Consider the following 19,062-nt stretch of genomic DNA (forward strand, 5'->3'; position numbering starts at 1 on the left):
ATGACCAAACTGGCATCAAAGCTTCTTCATTTCAAAGATTTCTATTGGGAACTCTTCAGAACTGAACTACACCTTGGTTCGAGTCAGCCTGGTTTTTGAGCTCTTCCAGATGTTTTTTCTTGTCCAGATAACCTATCTCTAGTGAATGAGACAGATTTTTCCTGAGAGCAAGATAATTGCATACAGAGTCTAATTTTACTTACAGAGACAACTCCCTTTCAGTTTAAAATGATAGTATTGATATTATTTCCCTTGAAGTACTCCAAAAGAAAGCTCATTTCATCCTCTCTGGATGAAATACTGCATGTAAGAGTCTGTCTGGCTCTTGCAATAAATCAACATACAGTTCATGTCTCCTGGCAGAGAAGACAAAGGAGGAGTGTGTGTCAGAAAGGTGAGGGAGACCTTTCCACCATTTAATTTGCAGGGTAGCCACCAATACCTACTCCCTGCCCAAATCCTTCCCAGAAATACAGTACTGGAGAGCACAGCTGTCTCAAAGAGACGAGAGTTTTTCACAACAGGATACTCCACAAAAAATCTGTTATTCTTTGGCGATCAGGTAATGATTACATGAAGGAAGAACCCATTCCTACTGTGGGAGAATGGACTATTTCCTGTGGCTACCCAGGAACACCAGGAAAGACTGATGTGTCTTGTGATCCCTCTGTGAACCCCTCCAGAACTTTGTGCTACAGTTCAATTTGAATTTCATCATTCTGACCTGCTCTAAGCCTTTTTTTTTTTACCAACAGTATCAGGTAAACTGCTTCCTGCTGCAAGCCTTTATCTTTTAAGACTCAAATCCTTAAGCTACTGAGGCTGTTAAAACTGACAAAACACACCATGAAATTCTTTTACATGTGCATATGTGCAAATAATTTTTTTTTCTTTGTGCATGGGGAACTGTCCATAAAGCACATCAAAATAATGCAAATGTTATCAAAAATCCAAAAGTTACATAATGCCCAAAAATTTTCATATCTTTCAAATGAGGAATTGAGAGGTACCTTTTGTAAACATTTTAATCAAATGTAATTTTTAAGTTTATTTTTTCATACACAGAAACCCCCCACTCTCCATACCCAAGACATCATTTCAGTGTGCATTTCACCTTTTGGACTAGGAACTTTAGTGGATTCAGGATATATTTTTGTCACTTGAGCAAAGAGAATAATTGATAACAGTAGCACCAGCTGCCTTCCCTCAGTGCCAGGCACAGCAGGAGTGACTGCAAACCTCTAGTTACTGCACTTTGCAGCTACTTAAATGCTGAGACTCAGCAAATTTCTATTCTTAGAATTTATTCCAGTGGTTACAGAGCTCCACTCTCTCCTTGTTTCCACGTGCTTTTGTACTGGTCTCAATCTCATTCCTTGTCTCTCCTTTATTTTTTCACAAGACAATGGTCACCTTCCCCATCTCTCTCTACCCATTCCCCTGAGCTGCATGACCTACTCCACCACTTCTGTTGCACTCACCAGTGCCTAGGTCTCCCATCAGAGATAGAAAGAAATTATTTCTAGAGATAATCTAGGACTGTAAATTCCAACATCCTTCATACCCTAAAGCCAAGAGAGAGCCTGACTTCATTTCTGGTGCAAGCACCTCTTTACTATCCTTCTTACTATGTTGTGACAAACAGAGGAGGTAACAAGGACAAGAGGGGTGATGTGACGGTCAGCTCTGAAGGCTGGGCACAGCAGCTGGCTGAGTCTGGGGACCAGCAGTTGCAGGGAAAAAACACGTATTTAAGTTTTATATGGTACATGCCTAAAAAAATGAGATCTTGGAAGATTTTTAGTTGATGAAGTTTATCAGATCTCCACTGAGATTTGTCAACTAAACATTTCAGAAACCTTTAAAAATTTGCATAATTTTGTCACATTTTCACAAGGGCAAAAGATATGTAGGAAACAGATGGGTAATTTCCTCTCTCCTCCCCTTAGAAATGACAAGTCTGAATTTCAAAGTGGTACAGTGAGAAAGCTTTGTAACTATGTGGCTGTAAGGTTTCTGTCCAAGATAAGCACAAAGGTATTTTCTCTATACTGGCTCTACAGAATGCCAATTTAGCGGGGAAAAAAATAAAAATGACAAGAAAAAAAAAATCTTCATGGAAATTACAAATGCAACGTGGCCATGACGTCTCAATGGTAGCATTTTGGCAAAGTCACGAGCCGTGACAGAGACAGGAAAGACTCAGGGCAGCACTTGTGCAAGTGGCCCTGAGAGAGCTCATTGTGACAGAGCTGGTTCATTTCTGCTGTTTTTAGGGCAATGGGACTTATGAGCATTCCCTGTAAAGACCATTGTACCAAGGAAAGACATCCAGTCTTTTTATCAGTTTGCTCTTAATGTGTTTGGAACTCTGATGTTCCCTAACTAATTGTTAATTATAATGATCTACATATTCTGAATGTAATATACATGTGTATGTTATTTGGATTCCTAATGAAATTTCAGCACGTTTCTGGGGAGTCATAGTAACACTAGAATTTGGATTTTGAAAAGGAATGTTTAAATATGATTAAAACTTTGAACAAAGTAGTATCCCAATAATACATTGAATAAACTGATATTCACATTTTTCCCTTAGTAATTTCTCCATTACAAAATCTCACAAAAGTGATATAATTTTCAGACTTTAAAGCATTTTCATTTTGTATCCTCATTCACTTCATGTTTACTTTATTTTCACTTAAAAGAAATCAAACAGTTCTTTCTTTCCACATTGTTCTACTGATCTGTAGCAAGCACAGCCAGAAGCAATAGTGAGAGAAATGAGAATAATAGAGTGCCTAGCAGGCTGCTGTTCCCTGCCTCAAACACACTGGGAGAGGGTTACAGCTAGATGAAAATATTCCTGAAGAAAATTTCAGCCTCCTGAGCCATTTAACAGTGTACATCTTCTTTATTACAGTATTTTTATTCCTAGAGAGTAAGGTTAAAGGTATTTCCAAACTCTCATTATAGGATGTTCACAGTTTTATATTTTATTTCTAGCATCAGCAGGACTTAGTCCATAGCTTGGAGAGTATTTTCATTGTGCACTGTTAGAGTGAATGCAAAAGTTTCTGAGGTAAGACTCCTATGTTCCAATAATTATGAGGGTAATGAAGCTAGGCAGAATTATTTTCCTCTTATTAATAGCTGTGTTTAAGTCTCATAGAACTTCCTGTCTAGGGAAAGTATTTATTTTTAAACTAAGTGGTGGAAATTAATGTGTTATACTACATGTTTGTCCATAAATCAATGGAGTCTTTACAAAGCCAGAAGGAAAAATTGTCTGTTTGGCTGCCTATCATTTCTGTGTGATTTTTCACAGTGCATGGGATAGGCCAATAGCATATACCTTAATTTTAACAAAGGAAGATGTTCCTTAACTCTTTCAATCTTGGCAGTGAGGAATAATTCACGATCAGCTGGCAGTTGTGTCCAAAAGCCTTAGCATGTGTCCTTATGAATAATGAATTCTTATCAAAGCAAAAACTCTCATCCAGTATATTTGGTATTAGGTATCTTTGATCGAATGGTTTACGTTTAGGAAATTAGGGTGGGTAGGATTTTATTGTCCAGATTATTTTGAAGATTCCCATTAACTTTTAGATTTTCTTCAAGCGGCATTTGTTTATGTAGCAAGGCTTAAAGGTGACTTATCATTTGAAACTCCTGCACAAAGGATAAAAAAAATACAGTCTTCCAATTATTTTGAGTAAAATATCCCCAAAGATGGAAGTCAGAGATACAGAATGAGTGTATATTTCTGTGTGTTTACTGTTTTCTCTTCTTGCTGTAATCCTTAAGGATAAAAAGAATGTTTTACTATGCTGATTGCTTTAGAATTTGGGACTGAAATTCTATCCACATCAACTTCCCTGCCTAAGTGGTGATTCCCTCTCTTTGTTTAATTTCACCATGAGTGAAGTTCAGTAATCCTCCAGATTGCCAAGAGGCATTGGCAGGTGTCATAATCAGCACTGACTTAACGCTTGAGCAAACCAATTTCCGCAAGGTTCAGCGGCCCCGTGTCTGTTCTCTGCAGCCCCAAGCTGCTGAAATGAACCCCCGAGGCTGTGGAGAGCCAGTTTCGAACGGCTTCAGACAGAGCAGCCTTTGCAGCTCCAAGGCAAGGAGAAAAGGTACAAGACGGATGCAAAGCCACCTCTCAGCCCATGTGCCATCCTGCCCGAGTCCCATTCCCTGTCAGACTGCGCAGGCTGCCTCTGAACACCTCTCTGCTCATGCTTTGAGCTATTGCTTTTCAGTCAGCATTTACCAGAGGTAAAGCTCACTTTCAAATAAGTCTGGACCTATTCTTCTATCACCATCTCAGAAATTCCATCTTTAAATATTTTTTTCCCAAAAGAGACTTAAATGGACTATTTACCTTCCCAGCACAGTGGATTTTTCCAGTGGATAACTATTAGTACATGTACTGGGACTTGTTGGATTATGCTTTCTTTATAGAGCACTGTCCAGTAATTTTGTTTTAATGTTCTAACATTAAAGGTATAACAGCTTAAAGAACTTCAGGCTATAGAGTGATAAGGTAGTAAGCAATAGGTAATATTGCAATTTTAGGATTTCTACCATGGCTGGTATTTTTCTTTTTGTTAAGATGTAAAAAATAAAATGTTAGCATATTAGCAGAAAGGTAAATGAGGAGAGCTTGAGGCCTCCCTTTTTCCTACTGGAATATTACTACCACTCTCTATGCAAGGCTGACCAGCTTTTCTAGCAAATGAAATGCCTCTTTCTAAGGTGAAATTTCATTCTGTTTATTTGCTATATTTGGATCAGGAACAGAGACTTACAATTCAGAATATGTCTAAATCCCCATCCTCAACTCCATTATCTCAAGAAAACAAAACATGTAACATGTTTTGTTTCTGACATTATTACTGCCAACACTAGATCATGCAATTCACATCTGGATTTATTTTAGACTTTCTCATAACAACAGCTGCATTCCTTGTCTTCAGTTGGATACATTTTTAAAAACTAAAATTGCCCTGGCAACAGCTGCAACCATTTATTATAAAGCAATAGAAGTGGAACTAATATTTGTGAGAGAAGCTTTGTTATCAGGATAGTATTCATTCAGACAATGCCCGAGTCATTTTTCCCTAGCTGTTCCATTTTTTAAAAGAAAAATATAGAAAATATTTTCAATAATGAAATGTAGGTGGGATTGAACAGCTCAGGAGATTAAAAAGATTTTCTTCTTTAGATTACTGGCTCATCTCAAATCCAGATTAGCAAGAGGCAAAAATTATCAGCTGTTTGGTGGGCACGTGGAAAAATCAATAGTGGTATGGAGCTCTGAAAATCCTGTTCCCATAGCAGCTATGTTCTCAACTGCAGCGCAGAAACAGACAACTGAGAACACAGGGTGTGTCTTTATTGGGGGAAAAAATTATGTGACCCATCCTTGAGGCATGATAATGACTAATGCAAGGGAAAACTCCATAGGCAGCTTGCAGTGCTAACACAAAACAGTTCCAAATGAACTGTCCTGCCCTTCCTATCCCTTGCACTGTACTGTGTTACCTGACAGAAGAGAACTGTTTTCCTGAGTAAAATGTGGCTAAAGAGGGATGTTTGGCACCAGCCTCAAGGTTATGTTGTTCCAAGTCAGGACTGAGGTAGGGTCATCTAATGTATGGTCTTGCCACATTAGAAATCATGTGAACCATTTTGTTTGCATCTATTGACAATATTTCTTGGAGCATTAATCCTTAAAAAAAAAAAAAAATCTCTAAGAATCTGGGGAGGAGATAGACAAATTGTACTCCAGATATTAAAAAGCCATATGAAATGCAGATCTTTCTTATTTAACCCCCGTCTGACTATGAAAGAATCTGTTTTGCATGCACAGACTATACAGGGATGATATACCACATACCAAGGATTATTATAAAGTCTTAGGCAGAGCTGGGGAGAACACTGAAATAGAAAAAACTTTGGACAGACTTTCATACTACTTCCACTCTAATTTTTGTGGGATTCAGTGTACCTTATATTTATCAATTACATCCAGCATCAGGCCCCCCAGTGTACTGCTCTGTTCAGAGGTTCCTAAAGATGCCGAAGTTCAGTGAAGGCAGTAGACTCGGGGCTCCTTTCTTAATCTCTGACAGAACACGTGCTGGAAGTGAAGAAGCCCAAGGCTGTTGATAGGCCAGAAATTTGGCACAGCCCCATAGTATTGGCAGTAGACCATCCATCTCCTCCAGGGACTACCTACATCCTCTAGCAGCACATTTAGCTGTATCTAGGATATAGTAATTTAAACACAAACAGTAGCTTAAAAATCTCTTAAAAGACAAAGAGTACCCATACGTACTAAGCTCTAGGTTTGTTGCAAAAAATTATCATACAGTCTGACTTCATTAAATTACTTTTGTGTCATGGACAATTTATTTCAGGGAGGTAACAGAGGAAAAACAGAAGAAAAAACAAAATTACACCTTGTGCCTGAGAAAAAAATCTATGAAAGCATAGCATTCATACATTCTGTTTTTATAATGAGATCTGATAGAATATATGACTGGTAGAATAAAAAACTGGCATTTGGTAGAAATCACAAAGATAGTTTTCTTTTTCCTGCTTTCTCACTTAACCTTTCAATTCTTTGTAGCATATTCCCAACAGCATGGTTCCAATTCTGTCCTTCCTCTTCAACATTCCTAGGTAAGCTTTACACGCTCTGTTACACTTCAAGCAGGGCAGTTACATGGGACAGCCGAGGCTTGGCAGACCAGTGGTGAGAATGGGGTCCTTTCCTGTCTCACCAACAAGAGAGAAGCAGTGAGCAAAGAGTCTGTTTTCATCGAGGTGAGGCAGACTGGGCACTTAGAGCTTCCTCTCACTGTCTCTGGGAGTACTGAGCTGTGTACTCAATTCGGAATGTCATCTGTGAAAAGACAGGGGTTGCACCACCCTTGAACACATCAGTCTCAGGATTTTCATAAGCAGAGGTCACAGAAGAAAAAGGTCCTTTGAATATTAAATAAGAACCTGCTGTATATGTTCTTCCATTCATCAGTTAAGCAGTCTGATATTGCCCCTCACTCCTTTGTTCACATTCATTCAAGGGGATTTCAGAGAAGATTACAGTGTATTGTAGTACTGTTTAACTGGCTAAATCTCAGGGACAAGTTGGTTTAAATGCTGGAGGAGGGTGAAGTGAGTAGGACTATGCATTTGTGAAGGATAAGAAGCAGCTGTCATTTCAAAGGAAACGTTGCTATTCATCCCTGGGTATGTCACAGTGCACACAGGTCAAGTGGGTTCTCCTGCAGTGTTAGGACAATGACTCAAATCCTAAATGAAGGGAATACTATCAGCATAAAATATACATCATTTTCTGTTGTTTCAATCTTAAACTGCTCCTGAACAAAATCATGGGCTCTGTGATTCTAAGAAAATTATTATTTAATAAAGGTTTAGTGGAAACTGTTTCCATTTAAGCTCTGCTAGTTGCCCATAAGAGCAAAGGACTCTTCATGGCTAACCAAGCTGCTTAAAACCTTCCTTGAAGCGTTTAGGTCATATCCTGCTTTTTTTTGTAACACCAGTGTACATCTAGAACAACGGCACTGAATCAGTGGAGTTACTTCAGATACTCATCACTGTAAGGGTAATTTGAGGCAGTTTCTCCTCTAGAGCAGGATGACAGTAAATCACAGTGATTTCCTGGTAATCTGCTGCAGCGTTGTAATGCTCCAAGCAGGCAACTATCAGCCTGCATCATTTTATCAACAGGCAGGTGGAGTTCAATGGACATAGATAAATGTATAATTTGTTTGCAGGAGTGAAGTCACTGTAAAAGACAAGGGTAGTTTAAAGGTTTTGTTACCTTATCCTTGAGTTATCCCAAAAATTTTAGTACAAAAAGGGGGGTTAAATTAAGACTACCCATTCTTCCAGTATTCACCTTCCCTACCCCTTAAGGATACATCAGTCAGTGTCTTGTGAATGTGCTCTGCTGTTTTATTCTTTGCACTCTGTTTGTAGAGTAAATGAAGTCCCACAGTATCACATTTTGCCACTTTTGTGCAAATAAACCTGAGGCGTAGATCAAATTAGGCCTCCAGGAACACATTAAACTCTTTCCTATGCTGACAGAACACTTGCAGTTGCACATTAACTCAATTTTTTACTTTCAAGAGAGATATATCATTTTCACAGAAAATCCTTATTCCAGGGTCTCATCTCCCGGCACTAATGAGAAGAACTGTCACGTAAAGGGAAGGTTGTGTAAATGTTCCTGATAAATATTTTTCAGCTCTTTTCTAAGTAACTTTGGAGACTAGTGGCTCACAAGTAAAAAATTGAAAGATAACACAAAGGTGAAGAATGCTATAATGAAGAAGAATAATGTAAAGCTAGTAGGAGATAGAGATGTAGCTGTATATGAAGAAAAGTGCTGCCCACTATTATCGGAGAAATACAGATCTTTAGATCATGTTACACGTTTGGCTGGTGGGTCTAGAAGTGCAAGAGCTGGGACTGGACGATAGCTCCCAACTCGGGTGGCAGGGGTAGGGAGGCAAAAAGATGGCTCATGGACCAACATTAGCAAGAGTGTTAACACAGCACATCTAATTCCACTTATGGCACAATTAGCATCATGCAGCAGATTTGGTTTAAATAACACAGAAAACTATTTCATTTTTCCTTCCAGATATTGACTGAAGAATTTGTTCCTTGTTCATTGTTTCTTGTTATCTCAGAGTGTTGATGGTTTGTGACTTTTACAATCATGTTTTCTTTGCAGAAAAAATGCATATTTTTTACAGTAAACTCTTCTACCTTGCAAGTTCTATTTTGCATAAGCATAAGTGATTACAGAGAGATGCAAGGCAGGGGAGAAGTCCAGCTCTTTGTATTAATACAATCATAATTTATTTATACATTTATCTCTTCCTTGGTGGTTGATTCTTTGTTTCTACTTTCTTAGCACTATGTGCATCTTCCCAATTGCTGAAGCCACTAAAAAGCCTAACTGGGAGGACAGACTTCAAGCTGCTCTAGATACACACAGGCCTTTCCTCTTCATGCAAGGTTTAAAAAGAATAGGAATTTAACAGTGAGTTGGATTACAGTTCTGATATCCAACGAGAAAGGATCATATTTGCAGGCACAGGAATATGTAAATTATGTGCCTTTTGATATCATCAGCTCGTAAGTAAGGACAGTCAGACACATAACACAGAATGCAGCACATGTCACAGATGACCCACTATCAGCCATCTGTTTTCTGCTGATGTGCTTCATTCCTCACAAAGATATGGGACAGGAAAGAGTTGTCACTGTGACTGTGATATTTCCAAATAGATTTATGAAAATTAGACATTTAGACTCAATAGCAGTCATTTGAGAATGAAACATTCCTATGCCGAGCCTCAGAGATACACAAACATATTTTACTGTTAAAGCCTTAGTTTTCTTTTACATAGATTTTAAGCCCATGTTGCTGTTCATCAGAATGTCTTTCTGTCAAAGATAAAAACAGGTTGGAACAAGGTAATGAGAAGCTAAGATACTTGTACAGATGACAGTGCACACCATTTCTCAGATGCGCTGGGGTAGAGAAGCTCCACACCAGATCAGAGATGATGTTAGACTTGAAATTGCTCTGCCTGCAGGCCCATTAGGTCATTACTTATTGTCAAAACTATCATCCCATGTCTTCTTTCTACGAGTCTGTAGTGACTGCAGCCCTGTGGTGAGCAAGTTCTGAGCAGGATCAGAAGGATGCAGGGCGTCCAGCACCTCTGTCAGTAGGGACTTGCAGAGTTTTTTCTGGGCACCAAGGAAGCTGAGTTCAACCCCATCCAGGTGGGTGAGATACCAGGTCCTTTTATGGCAAAGGTGGTGAAATTTTAGGGCAAGAATGGGATCACCAGGATAGATGATTTCCAAGGTTCCCTAAGGAGGTAGAACAGACTTGATAATAGGTTGGGAGACAGAGAAGGACGGAGAATGACAGATTTTCTTCAGTCCCTGATGTTTGGGGGTAGATGAGAACAAAGATCTCCATTAGGGAAAGTCTACCTAGAACAATACAAACTATTTGTTGTTTTCTCTGACAAGCTGCTGCTGTGTGTCAGCTCAGGCCTGGACACAGAAGAAAACTGAAAAGAGTTACAGTGTAAAAACAACAAAAGCTCATATACAACAAGAGTAAGTGTTAGCTTAGTTTAAAGTAATCAAGATAAAATGTCCTCTAGTATTTTAGAAATTCTGGAAAAGCCTACAAAGGAACAAAGTATGGTCAGAAAACAGAGGAAGAAAATAAGCCATGACACAGAGAAAAAGAAACAGAGTGTAAACCCAGATAGAAAATATTTTCTAAAACAACTGCTAGACCTTTTTCTAGAAGTAAAAACAATAATACTAGTAGCAGTGTGATGAAACCAGGCTATAAGTGGAATAAAAACCATGATGTGCTGTATTGCCAAGGAGAATAAAATTTTGGGTATCCATAATGAAGGTTCAAATGCTGGCCACTTGGGCAGTAATTCAACTACCAGTACCTTTTTCTTTTTCTTTTTCAGTTCTTATATAAAGATCTATGTAAACAGAAATCTTAATATCTATATTTCTGCAAAGTCTCTGTTTCAGGAACCTTAAACTTCTAAAAATTTGCAAATATTGCCAGGAATTAATTCCGTGGAGACAGATTCCTTTATACAGAAGGATGTACAAAAGACTCCTCTGTGTTCTTTTAATGTACTGATCACTCTTTTAACACATCTGAAAAATACAATAAGTTTGTTTGTTGTTTGAAATTTTTGTCTAGAAGATCTCCATACATTTGCTTCAAAACTGTTAAAATTGACTGCTTCTGCTATTCCTTAAGCCTTCCTGCTCCGGGTGTGTCTCTTCTTTGCCTTAACTGCCTGCAAAGCTTCTCTGCTTCATACATGCTTTTATTGGCTTGGCACAGTCACATCCCAAACTTCATTTGTTTTTATCTTTATAGTTCATCTACTTGCTCTTCCTGTGTGAGATCTTTTGTGAGGAAGCCTAAGAAGGCTCTACCAGCCTACGACTTGCCAAGAGAAGGTGTGGGTGTCTGGTGCCATGCATGGGCTTTTACTTCTGGCTTCTAGTTCAAGCACATATTGTGGGTAAATTACAGCTCTGACTTTTCGGCTGTCTTCCAACACTCTTAGGAAAAGTATACAGTCAAAAATTGTGTGGGAACAGAAATTGTTTGGTTCAATCCACTTCTCTGAAAGATCCAAGTTTTCAAACATGCTGTAGTGACCTACCTTTTTCTGTATAATTATAATCTCAGGAACAATAACCTTCTTTCTCTCTTAAAAGCAACCTTGAACTCTAGAATACTTTTTTCTGGCCTGTTTTATTTTTCTTAATTAGCAGCTGAAGAAATCACCGTGTAGTGCTATAATTATTTATCACCTGAGGGAGATCCCACTTCATTCAAGGAAGGTATTTTTGGGAACATCTGACCTTCCTGTATTTTCAGGTATTTTTTTCTTTTCTTCACGTTGTTCCTAATTGTCTTCTGGGCAGTATTACATGGCACATGACGAAGTGGCAAGGAGAAAGAAGGGCAGCTGGCTAAAGGAAGCCATTTGGCTTAGCCGGCGAAACGAATGTTCCTCTCCAGAGCTGTTTATTTTCATGTTGGTCAAATAGACAGGAGGAAGACAGGAATAAAACAGTCTGTTTACTGGTTATTTCTAATAACTGATTCTACATAATTCTATTAGAAATTTCCTGCTGTTTGCACACATTTTCCTTCTGATGCTTGAATGTATTTTCTTCAGCATAATGTGTTTTCCTAAAATTCATCCAATACAGGTGTTGCATCACTTTGTCTTATATCAAAACAGAGAGTCTTTATGTTGTTCTGCTAGTTAAAGCTGACTAATATCTCTTTATTTAGAGATATTGCCACATTAGCCCTCTGTACATCAGGTTTGGACAGAAACAAAAGTAGGATACAAGATTTAACCCCAACAACATATTTTTCCTCAAAAAATTTGCATGAATTACTGAAAAATATCTGCTGTAATGCTAAATGTTTTCCATTTTATTTCTTTTTTCCAAGGAAAATACATTGTGCTGTACTCACAGGCTGTGAAAACTAACAGGAAGAAAAAGATCTTATGAATAAATGAGATTTTGCTTAAGAATAACTGAAGATACAAAAAGTACTCAATTAAGATGTAACTGGAAACATGACTGGATGCCTTCTATTGCAATAGCCCTTCTGTCATGCAGACCTTTAGTATTAGATCCCTATGAAGTGTGTAGAAAGAGTTTGTCATGCTGAGCTTTCATCCTAAAGTGATCTTAACAGATGAGGGAAGTGGAATGATTAGCGTGGTACTACTGACACAGACTGTTAATCCTTCATCCACTTCAAGCAAAAGCTACCACCCTAACTTGCAATATATTGTATAAATAAGTATTGCCTATATTTCCTTTTTTGAAAGCTGTGAAAGCACTTGACCCTGTCCAATGTTGTTTGCTCAAGGAAACACAGAAGACATGGAAATAAAAAGAGATCTGTTAAATAGCTTTCTAATATAGAAAGTGCTGGCTAATCCTTATAAGAACCAGCCAAGAAGTGAAGTATTATTCCTGACTCCAACCAGAAGGAGAGGCAGAGGTTACCAAGCTCACATACAGACAGGTAGTAGGGACTGTGACATACATATATTGAGCATTCAGTGAGGAGCCAAAAAAAATCTCTAATTCCTATCCCTGCACTCTTTCTCATTATGGGTGGCAAATAAAGCAGGCCTTCGCCATTAAATCTGTTCATTTATCAGTCTCTGAAAACAGTTCTCTACTGCACTTACTTTGAGGACTCCCTTAATCCACCTCTGATACAAATTTACAAAAATAAACTCTTTTTTCTTCTTCTTAAACTAGTTCAGTGTTTAGAAAGCCTCTGAAAACTAAACACAGTTTAAAATTTAGTATCAAACTCTCCCACACTTCTTATTAATGAATTGCAATCAACCCCTCTGTACAAAGAGCAGATAGCAGAGACAGCAGGTCATGCCAGCAGGCCTCTTGAATTCCTCTCCAAGGAAAAGGAAGAAGAGTAGAGGCACTATAATTTTAATTATGGTTCTTTCCAGTGTTAAACTTTGCAGTTGTGTTTTTAGGTCAAATAATTAGTTTGGGAGGAAGTACTGGAATAAACAGGATAAAATCCCGTTCTGTTAAATTGCAGCTTATCTAGGAAAACTGCCAGGTAAATCAGTGTGTATTTTGGATGCTTGAAAGGATTAAATGTTAGTGCTAAAAAGAAACATATCCAGAAAAATAAATAGCTCTAGTACAGAATAAAGCAAAATGAAAAGTAGATGTAGATATTCTTTGAGCTGCAGGGAAACAGGAATTCAGTGGAAAGATTTAGACCTGAAACTATGGTTAGCATAATGAGCATATGTTGTGATATGGTGCTTTTAAAAAGTCATGGGGGGCACACTGAGTAGAAAAATTTCTCAGTGAGAATGAGTCACTTCATATTCGTTCCGGAATTAACTACATTAAGAATATCATGCTTTCTTCTAGTTTTCTTCATACCTGAAACCTGTTGGTAGATTAGAGGGCAAACTGTAACCCTAACCAGTCTAAATAAAGTCAACTTTTCTTGCCCTAAGATTGACATACTCAATTAAAAACCATTTACTGACTATAGGTTACATTTGACTAATACATTTTCACTCCATGTCAAGACCTTTCTGTTACTGAGCATCCCTACCATGTCAGATACCCATCATTCTAATAGAACCATTTTCCTTGATTTTAGGACCTGTTTGAATTCACCACTCAATGCAGGCCACAGCACCACTGGCACAAAAGATCATTTCCTGATTTATAATTCACTAAGTGAAACAGACCAGCAGCTGCAGACTGTGTACTTGGCTGGGACAAACATCAAAGAACCAAGTGGCTGCTTTGCTGTCAAGACACACCTACAAGCTTTTAGGCAGGAGAAACAAAGAATTATAACTGTTCCCCTGGTCTAAGAAAGTCACCCTTGAAAAAGGACTGAAAATTTAGATAGCAACATGTTGCTGATCTGCTACCAGTATTTTGTGTCCTCGTATCAATAGCACTTTCCACTACAAATCATCTCACTAATTTTGTGGTGGTGCTAATCAGCATAACTGGAGAAACAGATTTTAGTCCTCATGTAGTGCATGAGCATTCACCCCTCATATCTGTGGTGCTCCACCATACACCTTGAGAATCCTTGTGCCGTTTTTGCAGACTGAAGGCATGAGAACTGTTTTCACGTGTTCACGTTATTTCAATGCAACGGTTTAGAAAATCCTTTATACAGAACTTCGACTTTAAGCCTTATCTCCAAATGAAGAACATCAGGCTGCAAGGATCACATTCTAAATATCCAAAAGCTTAAAATATTCACAACTTGTTAAAAATTCTAAATTTTTAATTCTTAAAATACCAATTGTTTTCCAGCAATCCAGGGTGCATTCTGGAATCCAGCGCCAAACTCAGCACATTTTCTGTGACAAGGATCATGAAAGTACTCAAAGCAAGAGAACATGAGGATCTAAAATGTTGCTTAATTATTTTGTGAGGCTTAGAGCTATTTTGTATCAGCTAAATATAACACTTCAACAAGAAAAAATACATATATACATGGAGTTACTGGTGTTCTGGGTAATAACTGACTCGTGGCAAATAACAACTGAGACACTCAAAGAATTATTTAGTGCACAGCCCCTTGGCTTTGGTGGCATCCTTTCCCATTCCAAAATGCTTGTGGTGGCTGCACTCTGGGGTGGGATACAGGAGATCACCTTGGACAAATGCAGCAGTTTCTTTCTGAGGGACAACATCCATTCTGTCCACAAGGTTTCCTATTGCTGAGCTCTTGCTACAGCTCCAGCTCTGGTTATGAAGGGTTGCACCAGGAAAGGAAATACTTGGTGGTTTGTAATAAAATTGCTGCTGCACGTGTGGTACCTGCTGTGATTTGTGTCACCCATTTGAACCTCAGCCACAGAGATGCACTTTTTATCAAAGATATTTGCAAATATGTACTGCTCTGAGGACATATGGCCAATAAATAATTCAAAGTTATCTATCTTCCCTGCAGTTTTCTTATCCACCTACCACCTTTTAATGTTTTGTTGGCCTGGAAACAATATTGTTTATGGCACTTCTAATATAAAAGTGTTATTGACTGGCAGTAGACTATTTCCAGTGTGATACCATGAAAATAAATTGGCTCTCCCTAGTCTCCATCTGTTTTGCTCTCATCTGCTGTTATCCCAGAGAAGTCTTGTTTTGCATTTTGCGTGCCTAAAACTGTTCATTTTCAATTATTGATTCCAAAATTGTTACAATGTGATTGAATTTGTTATTCCTTTTTCTCTCCCTCTCCCCCATCCCTTTGTTTTCTTTTCAGCTCTATATCCATTTACAGTCCTAAGGAGAATCCTAATGCTTTTGATGCTGCTGCTTTCTTCCAGTCAGTGGGAAATTTTCTGGGGATCTTTGCTGGATCATTTGCCATGGGATCCTCTTATGCTGTTGTCACAGCTTTAATATCCTTTATGGTTTGTTTTCAGGGAGCAAATCTATATATGTTGGAAATGATATGCAATATCTGAGACTGACCATCTTTAGTTTGAGCCTGACACCTTTCGCTCTAGGCTCAAGTGCTTGCAAACAAACAGACAAATCATAAATTGACAGGAAGTATAATTTGTCTGAATCTACAAATTTCTTTTTTACATTTAACTTTAGGCAGGACTCTGGCCTTTATCATCCTATTTGTAAATAATTGCATTTTAAGGAAGGTGTTTTGAAGTATTTTGAGGCTAAAACATGAATTTATTAAGTACAGCAACTTATTTATGAACTCCAGGCTAGCAGCAGTTACACAAAAATACAAGGGAAACACTACACTGTGTCAGTGTGACTGAAAAGTCCATCAGTTTAACTAAGCTGGAAGTGAAAGGTCTGTCTGTTGCCCTGCATTTTTTCTTGTGTTTTACAGTTCATATAAAATGCTATTGTAGAAAGATCAATGATTTTGATCTTTCTTGCATTCACACAAATATAAACAAATGCCAGTTTGTTTATAACACTGGACAAAATTACTTCGTTTTCCTTTTTTCTGGGAAAAAGAATGCAACCAACTAAGTATTAATTCAGCCTCCACAAAAGTACTTAAAATAGCTGACTTTAAAATCTGTTCTGGATTTTCCTCCTTGAGATAAGTTAGAAGCTGTGCAGTTTTTCCCAAATTCAACACGTATAGATGAGTATGGTGGGGAAGCTTGCTTTCTTTCATCCTTTATCAGACCTGGGCTAATTTTAGCCTACAAAACAGCTGGGTTTTTATTTTTCCTTAGTAATCTTTTAGCACTTGACAAAATTTACAAAGCTGTGTGAGTTTCCTATGTTGGAGACAGGTCTGTTTTTCCTCCTATCCTGGAGTGCCTTCTTATCAGCAGAAGCCGCTGGGCTTACAGGTAAGTGTTGCACTTAACTGAATAAAAGCAGTTTTATAATATGCCTCTAGTGTGGGTAAAAGGCCTGGTTTATTTTAGGCATGACATCATATATAAAGCTTCTAAAAGCCTGTTGCTATATTGAAGATTGTTTCATCTTTAAGAACAAATCTGTAGTGACATTGAATTGTCTTCCAGACAAAGACATAATAGATCAGGCTCAAGTCCTCACTCTTTCTTCCCTGCATTATCCCATCCCTATTAGTTCTTCTATTAATCCCCCTATTTTCTGGCCAGCTATGGGACCAAAGATAACAGTAAGTACAAGGAAGGAAATAGGCAGTACCATGTGATTACCAGAAACTGTGTGCTCCTCTGCACACACTGCGTGTCCTGGGCCCTTCTCATTTTTCACAATTATCAATAATTGAGACCAATTATCAATAATAAACAGTGAACAGGGGCCAGTGGGTGGTACCTACCTCTGCATTTAGGAAAAAAAGTCATCTTTTTCAGTGCACCTACATGTACATCTTTGGCACAGCCATGTCCCAGTGACAGGTAGGAAGATGTGTTATCTGATTGTTTTTTCATTAATGCCAGGAAAGAAATTGTGCAATCACAGTCAATTATGTATCCAGGGCCTCCATTAAAGTGTACACAGAATTTTAGGCAAAAATTGTAAATGGATATAGTTTACCTCTACAGCAACCTATTGTACAGTGTGATTCAAAAGAACAAAGTTCGTATGACCTTGATTGTTTTTAATGCTCTGGAGGTTGTCACCCCTGAAATCTAGTGCTCTACTTCGTGTGAGGGAAAATCAGAAGAAAAATGCTTAATGGAGTGGTAATGCCCCCCATGCTGGCTTGTTTGCAAAATTGTTCAAAGCCTTTTGAAGGCAACAGTTATATTTTTACTGAGTTCTCTGGAGCAATCATGTTACTTTTTTAATAGCAGCCACACAATCAAACTATTTCTGAATGGGTATTAACATCCTCATCTTCTGGCATCTTTCTCTTACTAATTATACAACTTTTCATCCTGTTTACTGCCAAATTCTTCAGGCCAATGAATAAAAACAGTGTCACATGAACTGAACAAAAGGGTGGTATTTCATTACATCAAGAAAATCAGATACCAGGTTGAATTAAAGTCCATTTTGTCTCTTAACAGCTCTGTACTGGTTTGGGTGTTAATTTTCTTCACAGTAGCTAATGTGGTGCTAGAAACAGCATTGTTAATTCAGGGATATTTCAGGTATCACTGAGAAGCACTTACACAGAGCAAAGGGATTTCCTGCCCCTCACCCCACTCCACCAGCAAAGGGGCTGAGGGCGCAGGAGAAGCTGTGAGGGGATGCAGCCAGGACAGCTGATCCCAGCTGACCCATTCCAGAGCAAGAGAAGCTGGAGGAAGAAGGTTTCTCACTCATAACCTTGTCATTCTCTCCCCCACCCGACTGGGGGGAGGGAGTGAGCAGCTGGGGGAGTCTGAGCTGCTGCCTGAGGTTAGACTCAACAAGCTCTTAAAAATGTGGCATGAATACTGCAGAAAAACAGAAGCAAAGAAGGATTATTGTTGATCACTTGCCTCCTACTGGAGGTACTGATTTCTTAACCCAGTGACTTCCAAGTAAGGACTGTTTTAAAACGCATTCCTCACAGAGCACAAGGATGCTATGTTTCAGCAACTGAGCAATTGATCATACACTACACAGAAAAAGTAGATTTGTAAAGGAAACACTAATGTCTTTCAGAGCCTCAGGTGCTGCACCAAAGGTAATTTCCATTTCTCAGGCATAGGAACAGACTGTATGTCCAGACAAAAATAATTGGCATATGTCTTTTTTGCATACTGCAAATGAGATGATAGACAGCAGAGTCTCTCCTGGTAGTTACCCTGAAGAGTGTTTCATTGCTCTTTTCTGCTGTAATATATAAAATATCTGAAATAAAAGACTTAATTATTGAACACCACAGATGGTGGTAGTAGCCGTGGTAAGGAATTTTAAATGGACAGAGGCAGACACAGAGGAAGAGATTGGAACCAAAGTTTCAATTTAAGGGAAAAAATAGCAAATTGTTGGGAAATATAACTAATTCTTATCAAAAAAGTAACTGATGGAGGAAAGACAATTAATTCACCAACACATATATCCTAATAAAAATTACCAAGCCCTTTTAGATCTGTCACTAGCATTTTTTCATGAGTATTTATTCATGGATTCTGAGTTTCAGGTGGAAATTTTTTAATTACACTGTTGTGAGAAGGCAAAGTTTAGTCTTGAAACTTTTACTGGTTAAATCTTTGTCACTTAGTTTCTGTAAAAGGCTTTTGTCAGAAGATGTTATTATGGAAAAAATCATTGAGCCTTTCTTGTGGCTTCAGAAGTTCAAAGCTGTGTTTTATAAATGCATTTACTTTATTAGTACTGTGCTGACATTACCCTTTAGTTGTCTGGCTTAACCATTTTTGATGTTGCTTTCATCTTGTCTCAATTTCCTCTGAAATAGTTTCAACTCCCCTCCTTTCAAAATATTATTTTAAACTCCCAGTTCAGCAG

At 38.2% G+C, this 19,062-nt stretch overlaps 1 protein-coding gene across 2 annotated transcripts in view; it reads left to right on the forward strand.

Moving 5' to 3' along the window:
• Positions 1-19,062, forward strand: part of SLC9A9 (solute carrier family 9 member A9) — a 180,597-nt gene that overhangs the window by 54,142 nt on the left and 107,393 nt on the right. For both annotated transcript variants that reach the window (XM_008644138.2, XM_017726473.1), the window contains exons 7-8: positions 15,446-15,584; positions 16,412-16,517. In XM_008644138.2, the coding sequence (XP_008642360.1) occupies positions 15,446-15,584; positions 16,412-16,517 (245 nt within the window). The remainder of the gene's footprint in view (positions 1-15,445; positions 15,585-16,411; positions 16,518-19,062) is intronic.

The sequence above is a fragment of the Corvus brachyrhynchos genome, unplaced genomic scaffold (genome assembly GCF_000691975.1).
Source record: "Corvus brachyrhynchos isolate BGI_N302 unplaced genomic scaffold, ASM69197v1 scaffold221, whole genome shotgun sequence".
NCBI classification, from domain to species: domain Eukaryota; kingdom Metazoa; phylum Chordata; class Aves; order Passeriformes; family Corvidae; genus Corvus; species Corvus brachyrhynchos.